The sequence below is a fragment of the Schistocerca nitens genome, chromosome 2, assembly GCF_023898315.1.
Source record: "Schistocerca nitens isolate TAMUIC-IGC-003100 chromosome 2, iqSchNite1.1, whole genome shotgun sequence".
Taxonomy (NCBI): Eukaryota; Metazoa; Arthropoda; class Insecta; order Orthoptera; family Acrididae; genus Schistocerca; species Schistocerca nitens.
Genome location: NC_064615.1, coordinates 209,917,303 through 209,939,969, shown reverse-complemented (window position 1 = coordinate 209,939,969; position 22,667 = coordinate 209,917,303). Strand labels below are relative to the sequence as shown.

Genomic DNA, 22,667 nt, shown 5'->3' with positions numbered 1-22,667 from the left:
AAGAGCATTTTCAAGTGTAACGCAAGAAAATTCTCTTTGGTGCATTTACCTTTCCTGAAGCTAAGCTGATCGTCTTCTAACAGCCCTGATGCGTCACTTAACACGCTAACTGCTCGGTAATTCCCTCATTTATCTGCCCTTCCTGTCTTCCGGAGTCTTCAAAATATATCTCGCATACTGACCATTATGGAAAAATTTGGAAATTGGATCTGATACTGATAGGAACACACACTTTGCTCGTGCACCATTTGCGCTGGGATAGGGAGATGGGCAATTTATACTGGTGTACTGTACGACCCGTTGCACACAGTCGGAACTCGAAAATTATTATGGATTTTGACCTACATGTTAAGCGTGGCAATATAAATCTCCCAGTATTTCATTTATAGTTTTGAAGATTATAAAAGTGTTTCAACTGACAAATAAAGACGAAATGACTGAACTGCAATACCCGCACACGACCTAACAAACATGATTTCGTTATTTTTCCAAATCAAAAATGGTTCAAATGGCTCTGAGCACTATGGGACTCAACATCTTAGGTCATAAGTCCCCTAGAACTTAGAACTACTTAAACCTAACTAACCTAAGGACATCACACACACCCATGCCCGAGGCAGGATTCGAACCTGCGACCGTAGCAGTCCCGCGGTTCCGGACTGCAGCGCCAGAACCGCACGGCCACCACGGCCGGCTATTTTTCCAAAATTGTGGACATTCAGCTGTCACGCTTTGTGCCACACGCCGACTGTTGGAATTCATTTAGTAATTGGTCGCTACTCTGGCCAGCCATTTTAATTGTGTGACAACGTAATTTATATAACGAAGCAGAAAAAAAAGCAAGGAATAACTTTAGTTTGCCGGAATTAATTTTCCATCTGTATTAATTATATTGTCTCCGCAAATGAGAATTTATCAATAAATCCCCATACATAAAGTACTTTTTTAATTAAGACTAAAAACCTCAGTGAAATATGTATAAAGCAACATAAAATATGTATTGAATATGCTTAGAATATTAGGAAACCGTGGGATTTTATTTTGTCGCACTACAGTCTACAAGCTATTCGACGCTGTCGTACAGCAGAGTAGTACCAATAACCTCTGACTATTGAGCCGAAACTCCATGTATTAACGCTCGGTTATATTTTCCCCTTATCGATACAAGGAATTTCTCTAGTGTGCCGAAAGGGGGCAGGGCGAGCGGTTTTGAAAGGTGGGTCGCCGTCAGGGATAGCTAAGACTACTGGTCGGTGTTTATGTGTATTCCGCCCGAAGAGGCCATGAAGGCCCAACGGTACCGACCGGCCGCCGTGTCATCCTCAGGTTGCAGGTGTCACTAGATGTGGATATGGAGGGGCATGTCGTCAGCACGCCGCTCTCCCGGCAGTATGTCAGTTTACAGCGAAGCCGCTACTTCTCAATCAAGTAGCTCCCCAGTTAGCCTCACAAGGACTGAGTGCATCCCGCTTGCCAACAGCGCTAGGGACACCGGATGGCCACCCATCCAAGTACTAGCCCAGCCCGACAGTGCTTAACTTCGGTGACCTGACGGGAACCGGTGTTACCACTGCGGCAAGCCTTATTTAGAGGCTCCTCTTAATTCTGATGCAAGGTTGCTGTTGTTGCGGTCTTCAGTCCAGAGACTGGTTTGATGCAGCTCTCCATACTACTCTATCCTGTGCAAGGTTCTTCATCTCCCAGTACCTACTGCAACCTACATCCTTCTGAATCTGTTCAGTGTATTCATCTCTTGGTCTCCCTCTACGATTTTTACCCTCCACGCTGCCCTCCAATACTAAACTGGTGATCCCTTGATGCCTCAGAATGTGTCCTACCAATCGATCCCTTCTTCTAGTCAAGTTGTGCCACAAATTTCTCTTCACTCCTCTTCAATACCTCCTCATTAGTTATGTGATCTACCCATCTAATGTTCAGCATCCTTCTGTAGCACCACATTTCGAAAGCTTCTATTCTCTTCTTCTTTAAGCTATTTACCGTCCACGTTTCACTTCCATACATGGCTACACTCCATACAAATACTTTCAGATGCAAGGTAGATATAGCATTATCTAATCAACATTTGGCCTTATGTAATTGTACACCCTAAGGTAATTTCTAGGGATTTCATGAAGTTTTAAAATCTGTTATTGGCATTTTGGTGCCGTGTCACATTCAGCGTTTTAGCTGTACTTACTCAGCAGTATGTAATGCGATAAATTACTCCTGAAATCAGCTGATTTTGCATTTAATGAAAATTCACTTAAATATTACTTTTAAAAAATTATCATTATTGCCATTTTAGCACAATGTCTGCTTCGGTAATTTAATGTGTCTGCTCATTATAAGTCGCTGCTGAGTTGGACGAAATACTGTTTAACCTGCATTAAAATTTTATTAAAAACTTATTATTGTCTTTTTGCTGCTGTGTTGCATTCACAATTTAATTTAACGATGGCTGCTCGGTAGTATGGTAAATCACTGCTGGGGGACCTAAAGTACTATTTAGCCTGTCCTAAGGAAAATTTTATTAGAAGTTAGTATTGCCATTCAGCTGGCGTGTCGTACTCCTCATCAGTATTTAAGCTGTTAAATCGCTGCTTAGGTTGTTGTAGTACCATCCAACCTGCACGCAAAGAAATTTTTTTTGAAAACTACTGTCATTTTGGGGCTGTGCTAAATTCCATAGTCAAACTGTAATCATTCATTGTTTTTTTTTGGATTAATGTCTTAGGGCTAAGGCTTTAATGTGTAAACACAAGGCAATTATTAATAAACCGTAATACTCCTATTAAATAAAAGGTTATTCCTGGCATCTACCAGTTCCTAGCAATATCCCTCCACCTATATCAATTATTGACAACACAAAGGCCGACCTCTGTGGCCGACCGGTTCTAGGTGCTTCAGCCCGGAACCGCGCTGCTGCTACGGTCGCAGGTTCGAATCCTGCCTCGGGCATGGATGTGTGTGAAGTCCTTAGGTTAGTTAGGTTTAAGTAGTTCTAAGTCTAGAGGACTGATGACCTCAGATGTTAAATCCCATAGTGCTTAGAGCCATTTGAACCATTTGAAAACACAAGAGTAATACAGACAGATGACTCAAGACATCATGACCACTACTCGCCGCAAGACTGAATGTCGCCTGGTGGCGTAACGAGCGCGTGAAGTTCTAAGGAAAGTATGTAAGGGTAGTCGAGCCGGAAACGAAAGCGTTCTAGTGACGATACGCGCCGCAAATTTGGAAATCAACATACATTAGCGACAGTGGCAAAGCGCAGACTGTTTTGGCACACGCCTACTTACAGAATGTAGAGGCTGGAGGCTTTCCCGCTCTTTAAATCAGGATAGGTGACAATCAGTGGCAGATCTGAGGACAGGGTTACAATGCTGGTGCAGGCACGTTTCGAAGAATACCGTTCAGCGCACATCGTTGAACTTGGGACTCAGCAGGAGGTGATTACTACGTGTTCTGACGTTGACCCAACGACGCGGTCATTTACGGCTGCTGTGGGCTCGGGACCATTGTGATTGGACTATGGATCGTGGAAGTGTGTCATCTGATTGAACTTTCTGGCGGAAGCCAAGCTGTGAGGAGCGGTCGTGAGTCGTGGTTGCGTAGGTCAGTTGGTAGAGCAATTCCCTGCGAAAAAAAAAGGTTCTGATTTCGAGTTTCGGTGCTGCAAACAGTTTAATCTGCGAAGAAGTTTCATATCAGCGCATAATCCGCTGCAGAGTGAAAATTGTATTCTAGAAACATCCCTCAGGCTGTGACTAAACCTTTTCTCCGCTGTATCCTCTCTTCCAGGAATGTTACTCTTCCAAGTGTCACAGGAGAGCTTCTGTGAAGTCTGGACAGTAGGGTATGAGGTATTGACGGAAATAAAGCTGTGAGCACGGGTCGTGAGTCGTGCTTGGGTAGCTCAGTGGTTAGAGGACTTTCCTGTGAAAAGCAAGGTTCCCGAGTTCGAGTGCCGCTCCGGCTCACAGTTTTAATCATATATAGGTTTCGTGCAAGTAATGCTAACAGAAAGTAAGGTCGTCGGAAGAACTAATACGGCATATAGAAAAGTCAATACCACTTTTGATAAAATTAAATCAAAGATGTCAACACGCAGACTGAAGGAAAAAGTACAACTGAGTTCTGTACGAGGGGGAGGAACTATCTATTGACATGATAGGAAAATAAAGGACAATAGTCATATGACATCCAGTATTAGAGACAGATTAACAGAGCTTCTGACGACTTGAGTTTGAAAAATTCCATGAGGTTTCTAGAGTAATTTGGGGAAGCGACAAACAAATGACTGTTCAAGTCAGTGTGTAGAATCTATGAGACTTTCAAAATATCATTAGGCTTTCGGAAACATATCGTTCATGTTTTCAAGTCTTCAGTCTTCTGACTGGTTTGATGCTGTCTCGCTTGCCGACCCCTTCATCTCAAAGTAGCACTTGCAACCTACCTCTTCAGTTATTTGATGGATGTGTTTTAATCTCTTTTTTCCTCTACGGTTTTTATCCTCTACAGCTCTCTATAGTGTTGTACACGTTATTCCCTCATGTCTTAACAGATGTCCTGTCATCCTGTCCCTTCTCCTTGTCGGTGTTTTCCACATATTCCTTTCCTCGTTGATTCTCCTGAGACACTCCTCAGTCCATTTAGTTTTAAACAGTCTTAACAGTCTTCTGTAGCGCCACATCTGCACGGTTAACTTCTTTTCTGGTTTTCCCACAGGCCATGCTTCACTACCATACGGTGTTGTACTCCAAACATACATTCTCAGAAATTTCTTCCTCAAATTAAACCTATGTTTGACACTGGAGACTTCTCTTGGAGAGAAATGCTCTTTTTGCCATTGTTATTCTGCTTCTTATGTTCTCCTTATTCCGTCAGCCACGGGTTATTTTACTGCCTAGGTACCTGAATTCCTTAACTTCATCTACGTCGTGATCGCCAATCGTGACGTCAAGATTCTGCTGGTATAGTATCTGCTACTTCTTATTACCTTCGTCTTCCTCCGATTTACTCTCACTCCAAATTCTGTATCCATTAGACTGTTCATTCCGTTCAGCAGCTCTGTAACTCTTCTTCATTTTCACTGATTATAGCAATGTCTTCAGCGAATCTTATCATTGATTTCCTTTCAGCGTGAATTTTAATTCCACTCTTGAACCTTTCTTTTATCTACGTCATTCCTTCATCCATACTTTCCCGAATACAGGAAGAACAGCTAAGTTCGGGGACTTCTACGCAGTCAGCTTAACAGCTCATACAGCCAACTTCCTGACATGAATTACATACAGAAAATATAAAAGAAAAGCGATGACTGTTGGACGACGGTCAGTTTGGCCTTAAGGAAGGTCAGGGCACCAGAGAGGCAGTTCTGACGTTGCAGTTATTATTGGAGGAGTTTGAATTATTTTATATTTGAAACGGCTTGTACATTATCGTTTGTGACATTATTGTAAATCTTTACAATAATGAGGTAGTGCAGAATTGTTCTAGTCAAAGAAATGCTCAATGCACTTTGATTTTGCGCACCAAGCACAGGGGATTTCGAAGAAAATGACTTTCTTGATAGATCTGGACGTACCGTTGAAACGTAAATTAAAAACGAAACAACTTTTATTTGAAGTGTCTTTCTGTATCTGTTATCCTTCAAACAGTATTCATTCAGGAATATTAAACTCAATCTTTTTCAAGGGGGTATTCAACCCCTTAACGGCCATATGGGCACGTATAAAAAATATGTATCTCTTATTTTGATCTACATTACAGCGTATTCAAAGCTAATCAAAATCGAAGAGTATCCCTTGGGTAGGTTGACTTATTGGAAAGTGGCATGGCTTCGGAACATCCAGCTGACTTGTGCCTCCAATGAAATGAAATGATCAGCAATTACCTCCAAGTTATAAGAGCGGTTGTCTGTGAGTTGCCTGGTAGTGGTCATCAAGTAACCTTCGAGCAACCTTACTGTTCTGGGTTACGAATATTTACCGTCTGGACTACACCAAGCAAGTTGGCTATCCTGAACTGCACTTTGAATCGTGAATGTGTAACATATACACTTTGGTCTGTACTTCTAACTGATCTTTAGTGAACTGGTTTATTTCATCTAGAGTCTCCGCATATGAGTCGAACTGTATACAGGGTGCCTCAGTTGGCCCTAACAATATGTTTTATGCAACCTGCAACGTCTTCAAATACCACATGCAAGATTTTCATATTCGCTCGGTCGCTATGCAAAAGCTATTTCTCCTGTAGGAAAAAACGCGTTTTTCTGGAATAACTCGAAAACTGTGTACTTCAGCAAAAACTAATCCCAATGCAAAATTCAACTACATTACGTTTCCTATAAAAGATCCTGTTCATTTTCTGTAGGATTAATAGTTTGTGCTTAGCGAGCTAGAGAACATGACAATCTCACACATGGTTTTTGCAGGCTTTGCAGGTTACATAAAATACATCGATAGGAGCAGCCGGGTCACCCAGTATAATGTATTTTGTATAAACGTAGGACTTTAAATGATATCGTCATTTGTTGTTATGTAGTCACCTTGGTGAAACTGACCTTTATTTGCTGTGAAATAGAGCACGCAATGCCTGCCATCACAACAGTAACATATGGATACCGCAACCAAGGAGAAGGGACGAGATGATAAGACATATATTAAAACGTCAGGAAATACACTCCATCGTATTAGAGGGATCTGTTGAGGGTATAAAAATGTAGAAGAAGACAGACTGGAAGACATCCAACAAATACGTGAGCGTGTTGGATGTGAGTCTTACTGCGACATGTAGAGACTGGCACAAGAGTGGAATTCGTGGATTTCCTCATCGAACCAGTCAGAAAACAGCTGACATAAAAAAGTATGTTAATGCTGTTTTGCGTGTAGTCTAAAACAGCACTTCAGATGCCTTTGTCTGTTATGTAAATAACACCTGTATCAACTCTGATAAGGAGCAAGGGAAGGTATACATCAGGTTGACAAGTTCTCTCACAACTTCATTGCTGAGTATTGAAAGACGGAATTCATTGCGATGCTCTTTCTTTATCTTTTTCGAAAGGAAGCTTGATTAAAACATCAAGACTTTGCTCCTTGAAATGGTCGTGACACAAATTCCTTTATCCACGCCACCTGAGAAGTTGGAGAGCGGATTTCTACAAAAATGTTTATTTCACACAAACTCATGAATGGAGGGGCTGTGATAAAAGATTCCGTCCTCTATGAAGCACGCCTGACCCTTATTTACAAACAGATGGAGTAAAGAGCATGTCCTCGCCTTAATAGAGTCACTTTCTTGACATCAATTTACGTCGGAAAGACTTTTACAGCATCCTTCTTCTCCGGTGAATTGGTGAACTTCAGAAACCCTCTCCTCGCTCAGTAACGCCAAATTGACGTTTAATGCCCCGTCACGGCTTTTGACGTAACGACGGCTTTTCAGCCGGATACCGCCCTTTCAGTTCCTCTTATCTCGCCTCCTTCGCCGTCTTTCAGCGTGAAAAAGGCAGTGTTTTCGCTTCTGGCAGTCTAATCGTTTCTACGCTACTTGCAAATTCATTCTCGCTGTTTGTTTCGCTGCTTCAGAGTTTGCCTACGGTAGATCAGTAGCGTAAACAATTAATATAATATCGTTTAACTTTACCATATTAACGCTTTCTAGTCCGTTGAAGAGCTTCTTTATCTGAACTTTCACTACAGTATGATTTGCGATTTTTATTTATCTTATTTTTAATTTCATTTAGTTTTTTATTTACTAAGAAATAAAGCTTTTAATACATCCTTCAAACAATACTTTTTTGTGTGAATTAAAAGTTTACATCGTTGGCAACACGTAAGTCAAATTGTAGAACAGAGCAATCAATATGATTTAATGTCTCGGCTAGGGTTCACAGATTTTGAGAAAATATTGACTCACTTCAACAAAATCTGTAATAACACACCATTCAGAACGAAGCATTTATGAAACCTGTGTTAGTATCGTTCCCCCTGTTCAATGTAGCCTTCGAAAAGGTTATAAGAAATGCGGGCATCAATGTGAGTCAATTCAGATGCTGACGTACGCAGATGTTACTGATATAACTGTTGGGTCTACAAACGGCAACGACCTGTACTTTTACGTTACCGATAGATAATACAAGAGGATGAAGAGTGTGAAAAAGAAGAGGAAGAATGTTATGGCAAACATGATGCAGTTTCGTGAGGAAACGCTCCAGAACAAACATCAAAGACTGTGTCGTCACCAACAGTAAGCATGTTAACGTGCCACACATCTATATGAGATGAATTAAACCCAGAAAAGTTGTATGAGATGCAGGGTGCGTAGATGTAAGGGTTTCACATTTCTGCAGTGTACTAAATGCATAATATATCTGTGATTCACAGAAACAGGACTACTTTTAGAAAATCCATGAAAAATAGCAAAATTATCAAACAAAATTCGGATTGTATTTGCACGTATCATAATAAAATAACATATTGTTGTACTTTCAAATTCTGAAGGTGGCAGGGGTAAAATACAGGGAACGAAAGGCTATTTACAATTAACAATTTGTACAGAAACCAGGTGGCAGTTATAATAGACGAGGGGTACGAAAGGGAAGCAGTGGTTGAGAAGGGTGGGAGACAGGGTTGTAGGCTATTGCCGAAGGTTGTTCAATATTGAGCAAGCAGTAAAAGAAAGGAAACATAAATTCGGAGTAGGAATTAAAATTCAAGCAGGAGAAATAAAAACCTTGAGGTTTTCCGATGACATTGTAATTCTGTCAGAGACAGCAAAGGACATGGAAGAACTGTTGAAAGAATGGACAGTGTCTTGAAAGGAGGATATGAGATGAAGATCAACAAAAGCAAAACGAGGATAGTGGAATGTACTCAGGTGATTTTGAGGGCATTATATCAGGAAATGAGACACTTATTGTAGTTGGGCAACAAAAGAACTGATGATGGTCGAGGTAGGGAGGATATGAAATGTAGACTGGCGATGGCAAGGAAAGCGTTTCTGAAGAAGAGAAATTTGTTGACATCGCGTAGAGGATAAAGTACGAAATATTTGTATGGAGTGTAGCCATGTATGTAAGTGAAACATAGACGATAAACAGTTTGGAAAAGAAGTGAAAAGAAGTTTTCGAATTGTGATGCTACAGAAGAATGCTCGAGATTAGATGAATAGATCACATAACTAATGAGGAGGTAATGAATAGAACTGGGGAGAAGAGGAATTGGTGCCACAACTTGACTAAAATAAGCGATCGGCTGTTAGGATACCTTTTGGGGCATCAAGGGATAAGCAATTTAATACTGGGTGGAAGCGTGGAGGTTAAAAATCTTAGAGGGAGACCACGAGATGAATACACTAAGCAGATACAGAAGCATGTAGGTTGCAGTAGTTACCAAAGATGAAGAGACTTGCACAGGATAAAGTAGTATGAGAGCTGCGTCAAACCATTCTTTGGACTGAGCACCAAAACAACAAAAACGTATTAATATATGTATTTCAGTTGCTAGTTCATAAATATAATTCATCAGATTCCTTGATTTCCGGTTTTTATCTGAGACTTGCGAGTATGAAATTTTTACATGTATAGGTTACCAGCCTTTCCACATAACCCCCAACTTGGAATACCAAGCTTTCTCTTAAGGGTCTGCTTCTCTAGGAAGGCTGGCTTCACTATGCCTGAGGCGGCCTTCCTCCCCCATGGAAGGTGAGATTGGAGAATGAAAATTAAAGACATGCTCGGCCCCGCAACCTAATACTACCGGGGCAGAAAAAAAAACAATTGGTCAAAAGAGGCCAACAGAAAAGAAAATAGACGAAGTGTGACACAAGTAAGTAGAAGCAATATCAGCTAAGGGCCCATGTGGTTTCCACCCACATAGTCCTAGAATGGAGCCCCGTAGGGGGACTACTATTCTTCTGGTTGCGCAGCTACTCACCAGCCTGGAATGGGTGACCCTACTGGGAGCGTAGCCTGCGCCAGCGTTGCTCGGTCACTGAGATATACAAATCTCCGCACCAACGAAATGAAGATCCGTAGATTACTGAAAGGCTGCGCAAGAAGAGATAGAATAAGAAATGAAAAATAAGGGAAGAACTGGGGGGGGGGGGGTTCAGCCATTAACTGAAAAAGTAATCCAAAGAAAGTTGGAGTGGAAAGACCATTATTGCTTTTGTTACCTCAGAGAATCGCTCGATGAGCGATGGAGTACAATCCTATTGGTAGGACTATGGGAAGGCCGAGGGGGAGATGGTGAGAGCTGAATTGGCCATAAGGCCTAATAACCATATCGGTAGAAGAAGAATATGAAGAAGAAGATCAATCATCCATGAAAACCTTTTATCACTAGGATAAAAGCCTATTTGAGCCCTGATGTAGCGTATAAGCTAGACGCCCTACAATTTGGTGAAACACATCAATTTTGTAAATTTAGTACGGTATCCTAGTATCTGTTTTTCCCAGAACAATGCATTGTCTATCAATGTAACAGTTCCATTCGCAAAATCTAAGCTCAAGACTGAGATTAACATTAAAAGCCGGTCGTGTGGTCGAGCGGTTCTCGGCGCTTCAGTCTGGAACCGCGAGACCGCTACGGGCATGGATGTGTGTGATGTCCTTAGGTTAGTTAGGTTTAGGTTGTTCTAAGTTCTAGGGGACTGACGACCTCAGATGTTAAGTTCCATAGTGCTCAGAGCCATTTGAACCATTGAAAGGCTAGAACGGACGGGAAATTCAACGTAGTACCTGAAGGAACCAGGAGGGATGAAGGACCAAAGCTATGGTTGTTGCAAGTTTCAGGATTTCAGGAAATTTGGAATTCATAATAGAAGTTCAACACTAAAAAGGAAGGAATGGAATATTCCTAGACAGAAGGCCAAGGCTCACAAAGGGCCGTCATACCACTGAAGATGATAATGACGACAGACATGCGACTAAAACCAGAGTACCTTCACCTTGGCCGGGGGAAGGTTGAAGTCAAGGAACAGAGGTCAGCGCGGCCTCGCGTGTCTGGCGGCGTTAAAAAGTCGCTAGCTCTGAGTTCACCCCCACTTCCCTCACTTCCCTCCCTCCCCTGTAACAGTCACCTCCATTGTGCCGACAAGAAGCCAACCCTTGAGGGTCGACTCTCTCGTCACGACTGGCCCTGCTTTCGATAAATAAAACGTAAAAAACAACGTAAGTCGTAAAACACAGCACCATGAAAGATATCTTTCAGGCGCACAACTAAACGTCTAGGAAAGGTTACAGAGTAGGCCAGGAGAATACATTTTCTCATTTCGCACCTCACCTACTTAATTTTTGACGTCGGTTACGACTTTCTCTGTGGCAAATTGTTTAAAGAACCTAGGTAGAAGCAGTTTATACGTTACGAGAAAAAATTGTAACGAAGGTAATGTTCACAAGTTTTTAAGGAAGTCTTGGAAACAAAGGAATGTTTAGATGTTACTCGCCTATATCCATTTTTATAGGGTATTGATATTGCATATTTCAATCTGTCATTTGCTATTTTACATCATTTACCAATAACCTTCCAAAAGAGACATCTGACAGTGCATTTTATTACCAAAGAACAAATAAAACAGCACCTCTTCATAATACATCGAACTTAAAATTTACAAATTTCGTGAAATAATTCAGCTGTTTCCCCAGTGAGATAAGTAAGGATGTACTGTGTTTACTACACTATTTAACAGACATGCTGATGCTTGACCTGGTAAGATTATAACATCTGTGGAACATAGTTCCTAATTAAAGGTAGGACAAAGTGTTAAAATATTTCTGTTTTACAAATTTTCAATCTGTTTCATTTGACCTTCCCATCAGTCTCCTAGTAGTCTTACAAACGACAGTCGTCGCAAGGCCGCAGCAAGAATGAAAACCAGGAAGTCGTTCACAAATATGGTAGAGAAAAAACGAAGAGGTTGAGATTTATGTCACAAGGCTTCTCAAGATCGATTTCTTCTTTAAAAAGGAAAAGTAACTATTACCTGAAAATGACGACTTGCAGAAAACAGTAATCCAACAGCTGTAAATTTATGGAATAACTTTATTACACCGTCAGTTTCTGCGCCTCATTAAATACCGCCTTCAGGCTCCTACAAACGAAACGAAATAAGCTATCCAGTCGCTGGTGCTTACTAAAAGAACCACTATATCAAAATGGTTTCTATAGGTATTTCTACAAGAGACGTGGACAGTTCACACATCTAACGAAAAACATTATTCCATATATCTATGGATGCTTTCTGTAAGTCATCCACCAGTCTCACTCCTCTTCTTCCATTTATACAAGATGGAACTACAGAAACTAGAAAAGTGATGCTCCTGTTGAAAAACTTATTAAACATTTTTTCCTAGCAGTGTTTCATTGTCCATGACATCTTTTCAAACAAAAATAAAACTGCTGAGAGAATGACTCATTATTTATTTATTTTTCCATATTTCTCTTGGAATGTGACAAAACTATTCTGCATTATGGACACTACAGACTGTTAGACAGATTAATATGTTTGTGTGGAAATATTAACAGCTACAGTTCTTAAATGATACAAAGATTTCTGCAGCGTCTAGCTCGCATAGGGGGAATCTTTAACGCTTAAATTTCTGTTCCACGCTCGATATCACAGCGTTGTTTGACTATGCTTCCAGAAATCCCGTAATGAGAAGTTATACTTTTATTGATGTTATTATCTACATAAATGAACCACGCTATATAAGCTAGTTTTATTAGGGCATTAGCTGCGAGATATGAATTAATAGCCACATTTCTGGTAAACTTTGATGATCAAAAACCTGCTATCACAGAATGTGTCAGTATTCTTTCGAAATTTACATTTGTAATTGTGGTTATTAGTTTCTGTGTTTAGAAAGATGCTAAATAGATTTTGTTGCTTTAAATACTACTCGTTTATGTAAACGCTCACTGGCTCTGCTTCGATTGCTCCGAAATGCTTCATCCTTTAAGTAAAGCATTCTGAGTTGTTACGATCATCGAGCTAACAGAATCATCGAATTCTCATTTAGATCCATCCAGCTGATTTTGTTCACGAGGTAGCAGTATATCGGTGTTAAACTCTTGAAAGAAGTTACAAAAACTTATAAATGCTTTTGTTTTTAGCCTTCTTTTTTCTGCAGTCGAAGCTATACAAGTTTACAGATTAAATATCGTCTTTTGCGACTGTAATAAAAGTTTCATTCAGATCGTACGTGTTTCGCTTTAGTTCAAAGCATCTTCAGCAGTAACAGTGACAACGCGATTTTACTTCCAAATATGTTTGTAAAACATGAGAACTATCTGCGATCTTGAGATACAGATTTGTAAGAAAAATTACAATGTTACATTGACTACTGAAAATTCTGTAATCGGATCGAAAAGCGTAGGGTGTAAATAAGACTTGCATTACAAATGCAAAAAACAATAGGTAACCAACATTACTTGTAAAAAACTTGTATTTCAGCATGTCTTGGTATGCAGGTATGCAGCAGAAACTCGTTTATATGGACCTCATTTTTCTTTTTTCTTTTTTTTTAGCATAGTAACTGTGTAATATTTGATAAAGAAAAATTAAGACCGTTGTTACATACTGATTGTTGTTGACGACAAAATTATCACAGTTTGTTCATCTACAGACAATGGTGATATAGGTGACGGTTTACATGACAAAGTTGGCACTCACTATGAAGTTATCATGGAACATACTGAGGCAACAAGGCAACTAGACGAAGTAACCTTTTATTTGGAACGCCAGGTGAAACCAACTTCGGCCAGACTAGTGATGCCAACGTGATCATGCTGCATATAACAACATACGAATCTGGCTCGAGTGGGACTTACTTATTATTTAAGTGTATAAAACACCCTGTACAATATCTTGTGAAAATTTATGTGAAAATATTGTGTAATTTGTGCGTCCAGGTGGAAATTCAACGTACATGTTTACGGCATAAAAACTAGGCCAAATGATTTATTTTTCTGAATTTCCAGATTATCTATATTTCCTGTATGACCTACAGTCCCAGCAAGTTGAAATTAATGAGGTTCCACTGAACACCTTTAAGCTTTACAGCACAAGGTTCACTTATTTAATTCGTTCAGTTGGTGTGAGAAACATATACGGGACTACTTGCACTTATTATAGTGACGTTAACAGTGCACTATTTGTTGAAGCATAGATGTGGTAAGTTTCACATTTTCGTTTTCGTGTTCAATTAATTTGTAGTCAGATTCTACGTAATTTTAAAATAATCAGTTTTCATTTTCTGGTCAATGGGGAGCATCCTTTTCCTTTCGCTGATAGATAATATCTAGAAGAAGATGCTGCAATAATGTGATCGTATGAAATTGTTCAAAATTCAAGTTTAAGTGATGTAAAAGGTCAGAGGTAAGATTTTAATTGTCTGATAGCCTTTTAATCGCAGGGTAACGAGTAACATTGTCTGTTTCGTTTTCACCATAACGATTAGGAGAAACCTGCAAGTATGTCTGGAATCTATAATTATTAATGCTGGCAACCACTTAGTAATTATGCTTCTGAGACAGTTCATGAGAAGGGTAAAAATAATTGTTTCCACACTGGTATGAGTAGTACTCTCCAGACAGTTTACAAAATGAGTTACGAATTATTTACATTAACCAATTGTTAATTATTGTTGATTTTATTTCCACTATTATGTGAAGAAGTAAAGCTCATTTTCAGTGAGTTGGTATACTGTTTCTTTTATATTTTTGGTACAACACTGTAAATGAATATGAGTAATAGTTACTTAGTTAGTTACTTTAAGGATATGGAATACACACTAATTTAGTGGAAACAAGTGATCAGTAGTAAATAAGTGGTTGGTAACATTAATGAAGTAAGACATTTGAACCGAATTCACATTGCTCACACATTTATGCGAGCCTACTTTGTGCTCTAAAGAGTAGTCAGAAACAGATGGCGGGGGTCTGCAGGTAGAATGACTGTCGAGTAGCTGGGTTGCCTACCTTGCAGAATGAGCGCAGCCAGATGCAGATAATGGCTCGAGAGAAGTAACTGTAGAGTAGCTGGTTTCCTTACCTTGAACATTAAGCAGAGGCCAGGTGCAGACAGAGCGCTCTGTGCATTCATGTACTGTCTACCTCAGCCATCCATATTTACTTTTACATCTGTACTCGTCAAGTCACTATACAATAAGTGCCTATAATTACATAGTGTACCTTTCTATTAGACTCTCTGATAGTATTTGGGAAGAAAGGCAGTGTATGTCTCCAAATTTCTCCAGCTTTATCTTCGTGGTCATTAAGTGAGACAGATATTGAAAAAATTTGTCCTATTTTTTATATTATCCATTTTGACACTACTTCTTATATCATTTCACACTGCAGATCGTTAAGCATTCCTGTGATGCCTGACATAAACGAACGTGTACCTAATCGTGGAATTATTTTTCAGTCTTACATGTCGACCGTTAATCAGACTTGCAAGGATTGCTGACCAACGGGTATTACTCAAGATTTGCTTGAAAAGGATTTTGTGTGTCTCATTTATGTGGATTGCGTTGGCTTCCAATACATCTGTATCTAGCAACTGTCACCAATGGATAAACTTATGGTATCGCTCTGTCTTATACCGACAAGAGAGAAATTTTATATACTTCAAGATTTTGAAATATTCTAGCGACTGTTTGTAAATTATATTGTCAAACTAATGGTCTTTTTGTGTAATTAATCTTACACCTCATTTATATTTAGAGTCAGCTGACAGTCTTAAAACAAGACATTCATTATCTGTGAGTCTCTAATCCTTTTATAAGGAGCTTCATCAATGTCTGCTCCCTGTACACTTCGATGGAATCTGTAAACAACCTCTTAGGTGTACAGGTGTTATCTGCACCTTCGTGTTTGTGCACTTTGACTTCATCACACACTCTTCAAGAACGTCACGAGCCTCCACAACCAATTTCCGATACTTATCAAGTCCAGATGTACAATGTCTCAGATCCCTCTCTCGCACTAAGCAAGAATGTGAGGACTTATGATGTTAGATGACGCCTACCATGTGTACTGAACAACATGCGGTTACAGGTGATGGCCCATTGTAGGTAGTTGAAAAGTAGCTCCTAGAACATTAAGTAGCAGCCTAAGCAGGTCATCCAGACCTGTTTGTACGAGGGCTACTCGGAAAGTAAGGTCCGATCGGTCGCGAAATGAAAACCACTGTGAAAATAAAAAATGTTTTATTTGCAACAGTTAATGACACCTTCCAGCTACTTCTCTATACAGTCGCTGATCCGACTTATTGTTGTAGCGTTGTACCAACTTTCCAATACCCTCGTCATAGGAGGTAGCCGCTTGTGCTTTCCGCCAATTCTCTAAGCCGTTCTGCAGCTCGTTACCTGTGGCAAAATGTCGTTGTCCTTGCCAGCAGTTCATGTGAGCAGAGATGAAACTGAGGGGCAGCCAATTACGGGCTGTAATGTGGGGATCAAACACTTCCTATCGAAAACGCTACAGGTTTCCACTAAAAACGTTGCAAGGGCATGTTCATTGCCCCTGCAGAGTGTGGCAGGGAATGGTCAAGATGAAGGAAATGCATGACAGTTATGTTATGTGGGCTGCATGACATCAGGTGAATCTTTCACCAGGCCCTCATACATGGCGCGAGACACTATTTATCTGAGCAGCTTTACATGCTCACTGAGAACTCAGAACTGTAGAGAGCGATGCGACGCGATCGAAGGGCGTACTAGAGATACTGTTCAACACATCTGTCCAAACATACATCAGATTTTCAATGCGGTTCCCATTTCACGCCCAATCGGACCTTACTTCTGAATAGCCCTCATAGTTAACTGACATACGTACCTTGTGTCTTAAGTAGCAACCAGGACCAGATGTTCTACAGCAAGTACTATACAGTCAATGGATTGCTTATCTTATACATTTAGCGGATGTAGACGTCAGACCATTGTAGGAAACTGTTGAATAGCTGAGTCGTCCGTCTTGAGAATTCTACCACAGTATGGTAGAGATGTTGATCCAGAACTGGCAGCTTTAGGAGCAGATTGTATACCCCACAGACGGTGGTCAACTGAACTTTGTTGCACACTTGAATGCTGAGAATCAGGCAGCTGGGGATGGTGACAGGTGTAGGTTGGTCTCCTAACTTGGACGCTGAGCAGCAGCCAGAAGCAGATGGCGGCCCAGTGCAGTAGTACACCAGCTAGAATTCCTACCTTGTGGTTTGAACAGCAGACAGCTGTGGATGGTGGATCACAGTTGATGGTTGCTGGTTGGTCTCCTACCTTGTGCGTTGAGCAGCAGCCAGGTGCAGATGGCGGCCCAGTGCAGGTAGTTGTTGGCGAAGCAGCGCCACCAGCCGAGCGCGCAGACGGCGACGTTGGCAGAGGCAGAGCAGGCGGTCCAAGCGATGCTCTGCGCCTGTGGCACGGTTCCGGCGCCCGTGTGCACGGCCCAGCCGCCGCCCAGCACCGCCTTCAGCAGCAGGTCCACCAGGTTGACCACGATGAGCGAGCGCTGGCGCTGCCGGTGCGAGTAGCGCTGGTAAGCCAGCTCGAGGTGCGACTCGCGGAAGCTGTTGGTCAGCGAGGGGCAGTAGATGCCGCGGTACACCATGCCGCGCTTGAACACCGCCCCGGACGCCGTCGGCGCCGCCTCCTCGCCGCCGCTGCCGCCGCCTGCACAACAACCACATCACAGTCGGTTATTCAGTGCGCTAGTCCAGTGGAGTGCATCTGAGGAGGTTGGACGGTTTTGTTGATATGTGCCACGAGAAGAGTCGTGATTCCTATCTGGATGGTTGAACCTCTAGAAACATAGCCTACGAAAGGCAACATACATGGTGGGGGGGATCTGGTCCCAATTGAGTAACCTATTTTAAGCTTACACTGTGTCATACGCTGAAGAGCCAAAGAAACTGGTATACCAGCCTAATATCTGTAGGGCCCCCGCGAGCACGCAGAAGTGCCTCAACAGAACTTCGCATGGACTCGACTAATGTTTGAAGTAGTGGTTGAGGGAACTGACACCTTGAATCCTGCAGGGCTTTCCATAAATCCGTAAGAGTACGAGGGGTTGGAGATCTCTTCTGAACAGCACGTTGCAAGGCATCCCAGATATGCTCAACAATGTTCGTGTCTGGGGGTGTGGTGCCCAGCGGAGGTGTTTAAATCAGAGGAACGCTGTACCAATTCTGCATGTGTGAGGCGTCGCATTGTTCTACTGAAATTGCCCAAGTCCGTCGTCTCACACATGGACATGAATGGATGCAGTTAATGATACAGGATGCTTACGTACGTGTCACCTGTCAGTGTTGTATCTAGACGTATCAGGGGTCCCGTATCACTGCAACTGTAGACGCCGCACACCATTGCAGAGCCCCCACCATCTTCAACAGTCCCCTACCGACATGCAGCGTCCATGGACTCATGAGATTGTCTCCATACCCGTACACGTCCATCCACTCGATACAATTCGAAACGAGAGTCGTCCGGCGAGGCAACATGTTTCCGGTCATCAACAGTCCAATGTCGGTACTGACGGGCTCAGACGAAGCGTAGAGCTTAGTGTCGTGCAGTCATCAAGGCTACACGAACAGGACTTCGCCTCCGAAAGCCGAAACGATGATTTTTCGTTGAATGGTTTGCAAGCTGACACTTGTTTATGACCCAGCGTTGAAATCTGCTGGAATCTGCGAAAGGGTTGCACATTTCTCACGTTGAACGATTCTCTTCAGACGTCGTTGGTTCTGTTCTTGCAGGAACTTTTTTTTGCCGCAGCAATGTCGGACATTTGATGTTTTCCCGCACTCCTAATATTCGTGGCATAGGTATGGTATTTCGGGAAAATCCCCACTTCATAGCTGCCTCGGAGATGCTGTGTTCCATCGTCGTGAGCCGACTATAGCGCCACTTTCAAATTCACTTAAATCTTGATAACCTGGCACTGTAGCAGTAGGAGCAGATCTAACAACTGCACTAGACTTTTGTTGTCTTATAATAGACGTTGTCGTCCGCAGTGTCGTATTCTGCCTGTTTACATATCTTTGTATTTGATACGCATGCCTATACCAATTTCTTTGGCGCTTCAGTGTATATTTATTAAATATCTCTGACAGGAGGGTCTTTTATTAGAAACGCTCGAAAACTCTATTGACCACATGTATCAACAATGGCACCAGCTCTGTTTGACAGACGTGAATAATAGGTGATACTTTCCTTAGATCAGCATGTGACACGGGTACCCTCTTAGATTTCGAACGAGTTACTGAATTTGCTATTTTTACACCCAGCCAAAGACATACATAATTATATATTACTGGTGCATAAGTTCTTAGCCTTTTTGTTTTGCATATTGGTATTACGGTTTCTATGTGTCTATTTATCCATTGTTATGTTTTGTTTGTAGTTCATTGATGCTATTTGAATTCTTTGTCGTTTGGAAATAGTGAGTGGTGCTGAGGACGCTATGCAATTGAGTGGGCAGTGGACAAATCGGAACATTTGGGAAATATTTTTATTGAGCTCAGCAGAGGAGTGAAAGCAGCGGGTACAGCCAGAAACATTTCCACCATGTAGGATCTTCTTGACACTTATGATTCTCCGGGTTCAGGAAGACCTTCGGGGTTCCATGAAGATCGTTCAACCCTTTCTGCGTCTGCGATTCCAAATGGCATCATTTAGTATTTATGGCTTTTTTGAGCTTCTCAATGCTTCAATAATACCGTTTGGCATCGCTTCATGTAGTTCCAAGTTTGGCAACAGGTCACAGTGGCGTTTGCTTTCATGACTCGCCGTTTGTTTGAAGTGCAGAACAGAGAAGTGTCGTGAGTTGTGCTACTGCATTTGTGAGTGAACAATAACTGTTGTGTTTAGTTTTATTCTGTGTATACTGAATTCTTGGTTATGGAACCAACTTTACGTAGTTCCTCAAGGGCAAGGGAAAGAAATACGGTAAGTTTACAATACAGTTATGTATGCATTTTGAGTAATTATTATGTAATTTATAATGATGCCATTTGGTATCATTATTTTATTTATTAACCAACAGCTTCAAAAGAACGTTTGCAATGGCTATGGCATATGTTCAACATATACAGCAAATATTTGTCACAAAAAATTTTTCCCCAATTCTTTTTCTAAATGTGACGCATAAAGGGTTAAATGCGTTAATCTACAATGTTTCATGTCTGTATAATGTAGAACTGGCAAATGTGATGAAATGTGATCATTCTACCATGTTGCAACATTAGCATCCATTGCGGAAGTTTCAAAAATTTGGTGTGTATGTGTGCTCTAAGCCAAAATCACAAAAATCTGCGTGTCGCCATATGTGCTTCTCTGCTTGCTCGTCATTAATTGAATCACGAAGAACACCGACTATTCATATCCTGTACCGTTACTGGTGACGAGAAATGGTGCCTTTATGCTAACATAAGGAAGAGTAACGAACAGTTGAGCCCAAACAAAGGAGAAACTGCCAGACCTGGAGCATCCAAGAAAGATAATGTTATGTATCTGGTGGATGTGGTGTACTACAAATTGCTTACCCAAGGTGAAACCGTCGTTCATGATATTTTTTATCAACAACTGAGACATCTCGCAGACGCAATTCTAGAACGACGTCCAGGAAGACTTTGTGGAGTGGTGTTGCTCCACTACAATGCCTGCCCGCTTTCTGCTAGACAGACAAAAAACGCTATACAGGAGTTGGGTTGGGTAGTCATTTCGCGCGCACCTTATTCACCTGATATTGCGTCCTCAGAAGTTCACCTTTTATGCTCTATATTCAACAATGTTCAAAGAACTTCCTTTCCAGATGAAAATGCGCTCCATACATGACGAGTTCTTCGACTCAAAGCCACCTGATTTCTACGGTCAGGGAATCTAAAAGCTACTTCAGCATTGGCAGACTGTTGGAGTGTATGTACGTCATATGGAAATCACTCTAAGTGTTGGATTCTACGTTTAAAATATCCGTCCACAGCAAGAGGAAGTCAGTAGTTTTTGACGAGACTATATAGACTTTGAAATCTAGTGTAGATGCCTTGAACTTAAAAATAAACTGTTTAATAAAGTTATGAGGAGAAACTATCTTTGTTACAGGAATCAAGTATCCCTTGGTCCTAGGAAAATGGCCAAACTGAAAATACCCCCAAAACATAAACATTTATGAATTCGTGCGCAACTTGTCGTTCACTGTTCTGAATACTGGCTTGCATTCAGGGCGATAGGGGTACATATCCCAACTCCACATACACATGTGACGTCATGTAAAAAGTTATACAATATTGAGCTCTAAGAAGAAACAAAATACGTCTATTTTCATTACCATATTCTGTTATATTGAAATATTTCACTTCTAAACCATACGTTTTCAGAAAGAAAAGGAGAGACTGCATGATGCAATTAGTCGTATTTTGGTGCTTCAAGGTAACACTACATTCGTTTTATAGGCTTTTTTCTAACCAGACAACGTTTTTTTGTGTGTGTGTGTTTGCGTGTGTGTGTGTGTGTGTGTGGGGGGGGGGGGTTAACGATACAGGGAATAAATGTGGCATTGGCTGCCGTTTGTGATATACATAACCTACCTAATAATTTGATACTGTTAGCAGTTCCCTTGAGATCGATTCCGATGCTCTTTCAAGAGATATGTTATGCTTGGGAGTATTTAAAAGAGATAAACGTTTCTCTCTTGGACCTCTGGTAAGAGACTGATGTGTTTCGATACGTTCCTTATGGTTATCTTCAACTCCTCTTGCGTGGGTCCACAGTCCTTTCGTACTTTCTGAATGATAAAAACATTTTAACTATCCACTGTAGGCTGTCAGATTCTCTGTACATGATGACGTACATTGCATCATGTATTACATTATTTTACTGGCCTGCTTGTAATAACGTTACAAACAAAATAAAAATGTAAAATTTAATATCTTTATACTTTGTATAAGTGCTGTTACAATGCTTACAGCTGCTTCGGTGATATGTATATCTTATTTATAATTAGTCCTATGTGGGAAAACACACACACAAACACACACACACACACACACACACACACACAACATCGGTACATATTCTGCAGTAATAACGAATATACTAGTAATGTTATTGCAAATAATTTGTCATTTATTATGCAATGTTATTTCATTAAGATTAATGACAGGCACGTAATGCGTGCAGTACTGTAGTCAGAAGAATGTAGCTCTCTCTCTGGCGGTATGCATTACCTCTCTGTACATGCCACTGTCGAAACCGATTCTTTGAGGATTGCCTGTTCCCCCGTTTTGATAACGAGTGTGTTAGTAAGCGAAAGGACATGTTGTACCGCTAAATACATTACACAAGGACTTAGAAGCCGTTTGTTAACAGCAATATGGTTATATGACGTGGTACAAAAGTGTCCCTGTACTGCAGTACATCATGTGTAACGTTATACAGAGTGTATCAGGAGGAAACGTCAATATTCAGGAATATGACAGAAACGATCATTATAAGCAAAACGTCTAGCAGATATGGGCTCTAAAATGCGTACTTTAAGAACTATGGGCTTATTTAATTTTGGATACTGTTAAACACATCTCGTCTACTGCTCTTTGCTTTGCATATTTTGCGAGGAGGTAGTATTGAGCAAAAGAAGAGAAAAATATCCAATAAACATCGGCTT

The 22,667-nt window shown here is 41.0% G+C and overlaps 1 protein-coding gene across 2 annotated transcripts in view; it reads right to left on the bottom strand.

The window, feature by feature from the left end:
• The window catches only part of LOC126235920 (adenylyl cyclase 78C-like), a 751,097-nt gene that overhangs the window by 444,668 nt on the left and 283,762 nt on the right, over positions 1–22,667 (bottom strand). For both annotated transcript variants that reach the window (XM_049944876.1, XM_049944877.1), the window contains exon 3: positions 17,288–17,680. In XM_049944876.1, the coding sequence (XP_049800833.1) occupies positions 17,288–17,618 (331 nt within the window). In that variant the 5' untranslated portion in view covers positions 17,619–17,680. The remainder of the gene's footprint in view (positions 1–17,287; positions 17,681–22,667) is intronic.